Genomic DNA, 9,258 nt, shown 5'->3' with positions numbered 1-9,258 from the left:
TCATGATTTCTTGGGAGAAGGAATGGCCATTAGAGCAGTGTACGTTTGGACTGTAATTGGAGTTAAGCTACCTAGTACCATTTAAGTCTATTATTGGACAAATTCCTATCATTCTCCGGCACTTATTAAATATACCTGAGGAATTGTAAAGCATTCTCCTATTTTAGCTATCTTTAGTATGAATGTTTAAGTAAAATCTATACTATAAAGGCGTATTAATAGATGCTCTATATAGAACCTATGTAGTGACCACTTCTTGAATTAACATGTTTAAGTCAAGTATGTAAAAAACATTCAAAATCACCCTTCTGTACCACTTCTGTGCAAACTATTAGATCAGCCTTCATGAATCCAGTCTTCTTAAAAGCTCATTGGCTAGAAGGAAGTAGTTGTGATCTCACATAAAGGGCAATACAATGAAGTTTATGCAATGATGGGAACTGATTCTCCATCCTTGGCCTTTTGTGTAAGAGTTATGCCTAATTAAGTTGTTTAGATATGGGGTGTGTGGGGGAAACAGCGTGAGCACTACCCCCCTCCCTTACACACACATTTCACTGGGAAACAATGTTGAAAAATATAAAGAAGAACTTTATTTCCTTTTGGCCTTGCTTTTCTTCTCTTCCTTGAGTTTCTTCTTAGATATTCGGGGCATCTGGGCTTTCTTGTAGAGATAGTAGCCAATCAGTCCCAGCAGGGCTGGGACAAGCACAATGCTGAGCAAGGGGAGTATATCGTTGAACAGCTTCTGCTGGTAATTGGCTCTGGAGAGCTGGATTAATTCAACTTCAAATTGCAGAACAGCATCAGCTGGAAAGAGACAAAAACCTGTCTCTTAGAAGATGCTAAGAGATTACACATAATGCCACATTCCACAAGGCAAACTAAACCTAGTATTATTTTTGAGTTTATATATTTGCATGCAGTGATATTCCTGAGCTATCCTTTTGTGCATTTCCTCTTCACCAGAGTTTTATTTCACTTTTTTCTTAAGTCCTCCCTTGGTTTATAAAATAAAAATTGCAGCCCAGATGAGGCTTTGCAATATTACTTCCTAAATGCCCCCTGTCAATTCCTTTCCAGTCTCTCTTTCTTGGCCCAGTTAGAGATAGCATATCCAATCAACATTACAAAGCCACAGGGCTGGATGTCCTTGTCCATGTGGTGCTAAATATCTGGCTACCTCCTAACCTGGTAGACTGACTGGCCATTAAATAATTGCTGGTAACTGAATCCTACCTGGTATAGTTGGGGGAGAACCTCGCTTGCCATATGCCAGGTGAGGAGGGATAATGACTCTTCGTTTCTCCCTGCCAGAAAACAAAATGAGTAAAGGCCAGGTGGGTACAGATAAGATACAGGTGCACAAGGTTCTTGGTTTCAGGGGAATTTTGCCAACCGATCACCTCTTAAGCTAGAATAAGCATTGCGGCCTTCAGCAAAACAAGCTATGCCCTTGAGAGAAGGGGCAGTCCGGTTAAAAACTGGGCAGACATGCTGGACCAGTTTTCTGACCGGATTGCCTGTTTTCATGTGTGGAGTGACATTTACATAACTGGAACATAATTTTTGAATTTGAATTCTTGAAATTAAAGTTTAGAACACTTGTGAATGTTAAGATGGGAACAGAATGAAATGGTGAGGGCTTGCATTAAGGGTGTGAAAGAAAACTAAATGAGAATTTTTTCTAATTACATTTTGTCCTCCAAAAGTTGTTTCATATTACTCTGCACATATTCCAGTTTCTTAATCTTTAAGCATCAGGCTAAAAACTGGGAGGAGATTCTGAGTTGTAGTCCCACCTTGGGCACAAAGCCAACTTAGGCCAGCCCCCTTCTCTCAGCTCTAGAAAAGGGGCAATGGCAAACCACTTTTGAAATCTTATCAAGAAAACTGCAGGATTGTGTCCAGGGAGTCACCAAGAGTCAGGATTGACTGGAAGGCAACCCCTCTTGTCCCCCAAATCTTTATCTTTGGCAAGTGAAATCCTTTACTTCATTGCAATTGCCCTCTTTTACTTTATTTTCTATTGATTTTCTTGTAATTTGTTTAATAACTTGGAGCAATCTGGAGCTGTTGAGAGTTGGGCAGTTAAAATATTGTGGTTGATCATACCTACAGCTGTCAGATGTTTAAACTGGATTTTGCATTTTTATCCACCCGTTCAGTCTTTTTCAAGGACCGAGGATAGACAGGTGCTATTTGTTAAAGGGAATGTTGTAGGATGTAAGCTGCTCCAAGAACAGCTGCTTTCTGCAATTGACTGATGGTGATTTTGCCAATGCTGATGGTATTCAAGTAGCACTCCAGAGGGTTTGGGATGGCACCAAAGGTGCCTATTACTCTTGGTACAATCTTTATTTTATTATGATCGTTCTTGCAAACATTTTTTCAGCCTCTTTCCCTTCTCTATTGATCACTGCCCTTTTAGCAGTAGCTCCTCTATATAATCACAAGAATGGGAGCTATATTGTTTTTCAGGTGTTTAATTCATGTTCCATAACTTCTAGGAATACAGCCTCTAGTAAGGAATGCTGGCAAATGCAGTATTATATTTAAAGGTCCAGAGTTTTTCCACTGTGGTCTGAACAGGCAAATAAGGAAAAAAAAATATCGGAATGCAGACAGTACTTTTTGTGTTGCTTGGAAACTGTAGCCCACCTTGCCTTTTCACAGAGAATGAACAGAATTCAAAACAAAGCTTGACCTGAGTACAGCAACTATCTATGAAGATTTCTGGTTACTTACTGGGAGTTACTTACCCAACACACATATTCAGCAGACCCTGTTCCAAACCTGAATTGGGAGGAAAAAAGAATTTAATTAGAAGTCTTACTGTTCTCCCCCCTCCCTTCCAGAACATTCAGATCTTCTATAAAAGGAGCTCTTCATAGTAAAATGATAAATCTCTGTTTGGTTGCCAGGACACAGGTTGAGATTAATCTATCAAACAAATAATAATAATAATAATAATAATAATAATAATAATAATAATAATAATAATAAACAGGCAGAAAAGAAAGTTGGGAGCCTAGGACAAAAAGAATGGTGTATATATAATAGAACATGCCAATCACAATCTTACACAATCTCCCAGATGACTACTGTAGTTAGCTTGTGCTGGAAGTCTTCTAAAAGAAAGCACTATACTAGGTTGCAGGATCTAATGCTCTAACTAATTTTTTTTCTAATTTTCAACTAAAATCTATCCTGCTGGTACTATGCTGAGTTTGGGCCTTCTTCATGGCCAAGTGGTTTCCATCAATCCTTGAGGTAGCATAAAAGATATCAGTGAAATATGTGCTAACTCCTCATCAGCGTCTATCCTGCCACAGGCAAGATATCATCAGCAAATGCTGCTGTTCTAACTCAAGGCATACAGAACATTTTAAGGAAAAAGAACTGGTGAATACCCTGGCTTTGTTTCCAGGTTCTTCCTACCAAGCATCAACCGTAATCAGGAAAGTACAATATTTGGATGTAATTGGGGAGGAGATGAGTTTTGCCTGCTGGCTAGACCAGCAAATTTAGCCATTTGTCAAATCTTGCTCTGTTTTAGTACAGGCATTTTGCATGGATGCCATTCAATGGAAGACTTTTAAGCCATAGTCAGGCTCCATTCTTTTTGATATTCCAAAAGCAACCTGAGCAATATTTACTCTCCCTGCCTTCCGTAAACTTCTTAAAACCCACCTTTGTCGTCAGGCATGGGGGAACTGAAACACTTCCCCCGGGCATGTACATTTTATATATGGTATGTTTGAGTGTGTGTTTGTTAGCAAAATGGGGTTCTTTTAAATATTTTAAATTTTATTTGGATTTATTAGACATTGTTGTGTAATGCTGTGAGCTGCCCCGAGTCTGCGGAGAGGGGCGGCATACAAATCTAATTAATAAATAAATAAATAAATAAATAAATTTAAAAGGGCTGGAAGAGATATAGTTGTCTCTATCTCTCTCCATTCCACCATGCCACTTCATGTTGCCATCATGTGTGTCCTAAAGGGAAGGAGCATATCTGCACTAACAAGAGAATTTGGGCTAATCCCATTTCCAAAAGTCAACTGAGAGCACCACTTCAACAATCAGTAAAGTATATCAGATTGTGTGCAGAGAAAAGTCTATGTTGGGAAGATAAGGGAGGAAACCACTACTTCAGCAATGGTACAAGCTAAAGATGACTGAAAGTTCTCAGTTATAAATTAGGGATCAAATGATGAAGTCAAATTCCATGAGGACACAGCAGGAAAAAGAAGTTGGAATATGTTTGGTGCCACAGCCACCTACAAGTGAGAAGAGATTCAAACTGTACTTTTGTGGCAACTGTAAAATAGGAAAGTGGCATAGTGAGAAAATTATTATTATTATTATTTATTAATTATTATTATTATTATTTATTATTATTATTATTATTATTATTTATTTATTTATTATATTTTTATGCCGCCCCTCTCCGCAAAATACTTATTTAGTGAAGAAACAGTTTCAAGTATGTCTCTGACCAAAATTGTTTGTGGACACAGATTTATTTTTTGTCTCCCTACTTCAAATGTCAACCAACAAATGCTCTGTCTTACACATTGGCAAAAAGAATCAGAACACAAAATACAAACTTGGAGGACACGACCTTATAGACGACCCTCACTCTGTCAAAGGCCTTGGAGTATTCCTATCCAACGACCTTTGTGCCAGAGCCCACTATAACAACATTGCCAAAAAGGCATTAAGAGTTATTAATCTAATCCTGCATAGCTTCTTCTCTGGCAATATTAATCTACTAACCAGAGCATACAAAACATTTGCTTAGAGCAATTCTTGAATACAGCTCACCTGTCTGGAGCCTGCACTGCACATCAGATATCAATACAATTGAAAGAGTCCAAAAATATTTCACAAGAAGAGTTCTCCATTCCACTGCTCACAAGTCACAACAGATACCTTATTCTACCAGACTTGAAATTTTGGGCTTAGATAGCCTAGAGAGAACTTTGTCACCTTCAATCTGCCCTGAATGTATTTCATAAAATCATTTACTACAATATCCTACCTGTCAATGATTTTTTCAGCTTCAACCGCAACAATACACAAACACACAATTGATTCAAACTTAATGGATTGCAGAAAATACGAGTTCAGCAGTAGAATGGTCAATGCCTGGAATGCACTACCTGACTCTGTGGCTTCTTTTCTAAACCCCCAAATCTTTAACCTTAGATTATCTACAGTCGACTTTACTCCATTCCTAAGAGGTCTGTAAGGGGCGTATAAGCACATCATCGTGCCTGACATCTCTGTCCTACTGATCTATTGCCTAATTTACCTGTACATACTTTGCTAATGTTTATATTGATACCAGTACCTGCTACATTGTACATGCTTGACAAACAAACAAACAAACAAACAAACAAACAAACAAACAAACAAATACTGCTTTCCTTGGTGTATTCCTCAGCTAAACTAAGCATCTTATGATAAAGAATGGAGGTCTACCTGGGATGACTTGTCTTTTGCCCAATTCCAATTGTAATGGATCTCGGGAGAGTGAGGTATCAATAACACGACCATCTTCAAGAATACCCTGTTTTAAAAAGAAATCCTTAAATTGAGGGTACATGTGCATATTTATAACGTCAAATGACAATTAGCAATTGACCTATCCAAAATTGTTTTGTTTTAAATCAAAAGAAAGTGCTGCAACCTGTAAACTTCGCAAGAAATGAAATATCATTATGTCCCATGATGAAAAAGTATGGATAGCAATTTCATGTAGGCCAATTTAATTTTCTATTATACTTCAAAACAAAAATACTGTATGCAAGCATGGGGTATTATTTTTCCTCTTCTTTAGTCACAGAGATATCTTTTTCATAACAGCATTTCCTGCAACTACTGTAATAGCAGGGTAATTCTGAATAGTTATTTTTATTCATATTCAGTGTTACAGTATGTGATCAATTTATGAATGGCTAATTCCCACTGAAGTAAATCACGCTCCCTTTCTTTCAGACGATTAAACATACTAAGAGCTGGTTATGATGCTGTTCTGAGCAAAATTTACCTTTTTAAAAAAACATACTGATATTTGGATCACTATCTCAATTTGGCTCGGGGCGCAAAGATAGGAGGCCCCCAAAGAGTGAACTGGCCATTTTCCTGTTAGGATAAAGTATCTGAAGATGCTTTCAACTCTTACTCTGTAGATCTCTGGGTAGCAAGTGATAAAAAAATTGATTCAAAATAAAGCCAAGTCCAAGAATGTACAATATACTCTGACTAGTTGTGGCTAAAGTCTACTAGTAATTACAGTTTGTACTAACCAAGAGTTTCTACATTAGCTTCAAATATCTTCACTCAAATAATTACAGATATTTAAACTACCAGGCCTTTTTACATAATTGCATAAAACAAAAGGTGTGGGCAAGGGCTGTGCTACTTGACAAGATGGGTTTTCTGCCTTCCCACAGCAGAGCCTTTCCTGTTTTAACCTTTTCATCCATTTGCCTACTTTACACCTGCCTCTGCACCTTTAACTGGCATAGCTCTTTTGCATTAGTAGTATAGACACCTCACCTCCTCCTGACAGCCACTTCCATCAACCTTGGCTAAAACATTTGGAGACACAGGATTATCCACCCTGCATGTAGGAGAGTGGAAAAAGCTACAGCCCAGTGCTTTTCAAAGTTGGCAACTTTAAGATGTCTTTTTTTTTTTGGTAGATTTTTATCCTGCCCTTTTCCCCCCAATAAAAAGGCAAATATACTAATACTCTTCCTACTGTTTTTCCCATAACCCTGTGAGGTGAGCTGGGCTGCAAAATAATGACTTTATTTGAAAAACACTGGCCCATCAGATGTTACTACATTCCTAGAATCAAAATGTTCGAGGTGTAACTTAAGCCAGGTTCTATCCTGGCTCATGCAGGAATACATATTGAACAGGTTAAAATAAAGCTTTCCCTGTCCAGTCATGTCTGATTCTACAGTGCTCATCTCCATTTCCTGGCCGAGAGCACCAAACTGTTTAAGCCCTCTACAGGTTGTCCTCAACTTACTACCACAATTGAGCCCAACATTTCTGTTGCTTCCGATTAAATGAAACATTTGTTAAGTGAGTTTCGCCCACTTTATAAACTGTTCTTTTCACAATTAAGTGGATCACTCTTGTTAAATTTAGTCAAGCTGTTAAGTGAATCTGGCTTCCTCTTTGACTTTGTCAGAAAGTCGCAAAAAGGGGATCAAGTGACCCTGGGGCCCTGCAATGGTCATAAACTTGAGTCAATTGCCAAACATCTGAATTTTAATCATGTGACCCACCCTGCAGCTGCTACAACAGTCATGCGAAAACTGGTCATAAATCACTTACAACAATCGTTTAGTGACTGTTCCAAGTTACAACAGCATTGAAAAAAGTGACCCCCCCCCCAATTTTCTACACCACTACAGTACAGGATCTCCTCTAGTTAAATGGCTCTCTAACTTCACTGAACACCCGCAACAAAGGAGAGCTTGTTTCTCTTAAGAAGGGACCCGCAGCCAATAAAACCCAATGACTAGATATGGTGACAGATGTCAAACTAAGTTGGAGGAATCACACATAAATTGGGGGGCTACACATCCCCCCACTCTTATTTTTCAGGGGCAAGTTAAGGTAAGTTAAAGCAGATGTGGCTGGTAAATCCACAGTAACTGAATTTAAACATGCCTGGGATAAACATACATATACATAACATACATATACTGTATATCCATCCTTAGATAAAATACAAGAAATAGTATAAGGGCAGACTAGATGGACCATGAGGTCTTTTTCTGCCGTCAATCTTCTATGTTTCAATATAGAAAGCCTACAGCAAAGTTGGTTCTTCTATGACTTGTGGACTTCAACTCCCAGAATTCCTGAGCCAATCATTCTAGCACAGGAATTCTGGGCGTTATAGACCCCCCACACTATGGCTGCTACACGTCGCGCATAAAGCCTTCCAAAACTTCCAGAGGGCACATGGCGGTTTAAGCGGGGTCACGAACTAAGCCTCCTCCTTCAGTCTCTGCCCCCCCCCCCCAACGCGATTGGAAGGACGCTCCCTTAAAACGGCTGGACTCCTCCCCCGCCCCCTGCCCCCAAGCCTAGTCTGGGCATCCCACAGGAAACTTCACGGTACATTTGCGAGACTTCCTCCTCCCTCTCGATTCGTGTTTTATGAAAGGAGGCGGAGCCCTTCGCAAACTCCGCCCACCCGTAAGGGAAATCCCCCCCCCCCACACTCCCCTTCCCTTCCCCAGCGGGAGGAGGCTGTGCTGACGTGTTCGTGTGGCTTTGCTTTGCTTTGTTTTCCGCCCCCCCCCCCTCCCGGCTTGACTCACTGTGTAGTGGATGGCCAGAGTGTCGCCCGTGGCCGAACGCTCCGTGCAGCCTTCAGGGGACGCCACCTACGGAAAGGAAAAAGGGGGGGGGGGGGGGGAGAAAGAAAGCGAGAGACGCAGGGAAGATGGGGGAGGCGGCCAGCTGCTCATCCTCCCTCTCTCTCTTTCTCCTCGGTTGAGGGGAATAGCGGGTTAAGCTTTCGCCCTGAGGAGACGCGCGCGCAAACGTTCCGTCCCGCAGAGGGTTAATTCTTCTTCCGCCCTCGAGGCGAAGCGTTGGCCACCTGAGGGAGCGCCTGGAACTGCCGCCGGGCTAGGCATCCTCTCGCCTCCAGCTGTCAATTGAAGCAGCCGGAGGCCCGAGGCGTGCCGGCTCCTCCCTGCAAGTAGCGGCAGCGAAGGGCGCCTGTGCCTTCCGAGGCAGAGGTGCCCCGCCACACTTACCAGGGTTTCAATCTGCAGCTCCTGGAGCGGAGTTTCGCTTTTGCTCTCCTGCTGCTCCTGGCCTCTAATTCCGCACCTCAGGAGGAGGAGGAGGAGGAAGGGGGAGAGGCTGACACGGAGCCACATAGTGAGGGGAGACGGAGGCGGCTGGGGTGGGCAAAAGAAAGAACCAGCAACTACCACCGGGGCTTATACCTCAAGGCTGAGAGTGCCTCCTGGCACCGCCCCTGCCTGCCCGCATCCCCGCCCCAGAGGGAGGAGAGCGAGCGAGAGAGCAAGTGGGGCCCTTTTAGCAAGAGGCAACGGGAAGGGAGACGCAGGGCTTTGCGCCTTACTTCCATCCAAGAAGGAGTCCAAGCCAGGGCCCCCTTTGTGACTCATTCACAGTACCTGTGAATCCTGAAAATGGGGTGGATTAAATCGTGATTTAACAGGGGGATGGGTCTGGGTCTTA

General features: G+C 41.6%; 1 protein-coding gene across 1 annotated transcript; it reads right to left on the bottom strand.

The window, feature by feature from the left end:
* Nucleotides 1-570: 570 nt before the first annotated feature.
* Nucleotides 571-8,986, bottom strand: FKBP11 (FKBP prolyl isomerase 11). Its single transcript, XM_070740598.1, has 6 exons — nucleotides 8,805-8,986; nucleotides 8,361-8,426; nucleotides 5,491-5,578; nucleotides 2,763-2,796; nucleotides 1,240-1,310; nucleotides 571-810 (listed from the first exon to the last, which is right to left on the bottom strand). Exons 1-6 carry the CDS (start codon nucleotides 8,928-8,930, stop codon nucleotides 593-595), a joined length of 603 nt encoding a protein of 200 aa, XP_070596699.1. The 5' UTR covers nucleotides 8,931-8,986; the 3' UTR covers nucleotides 571-592.
* Between the last annotated feature and the right edge of the window lie 272 nt (nucleotides 8,987-9,258).

This window comes from Erythrolamprus reginae, chromosome 2 (genome assembly GCF_031021105.1).
Source record: "Erythrolamprus reginae isolate rEryReg1 chromosome 2, rEryReg1.hap1, whole genome shotgun sequence".
Classification (NCBI taxonomy): domain Eukaryota; kingdom Metazoa; phylum Chordata; class Lepidosauria; order Squamata; family Dipsadidae; genus Erythrolamprus; species Erythrolamprus reginae.
This window is presented reverse-complemented; position numbering and strand designations above follow the sequence as displayed.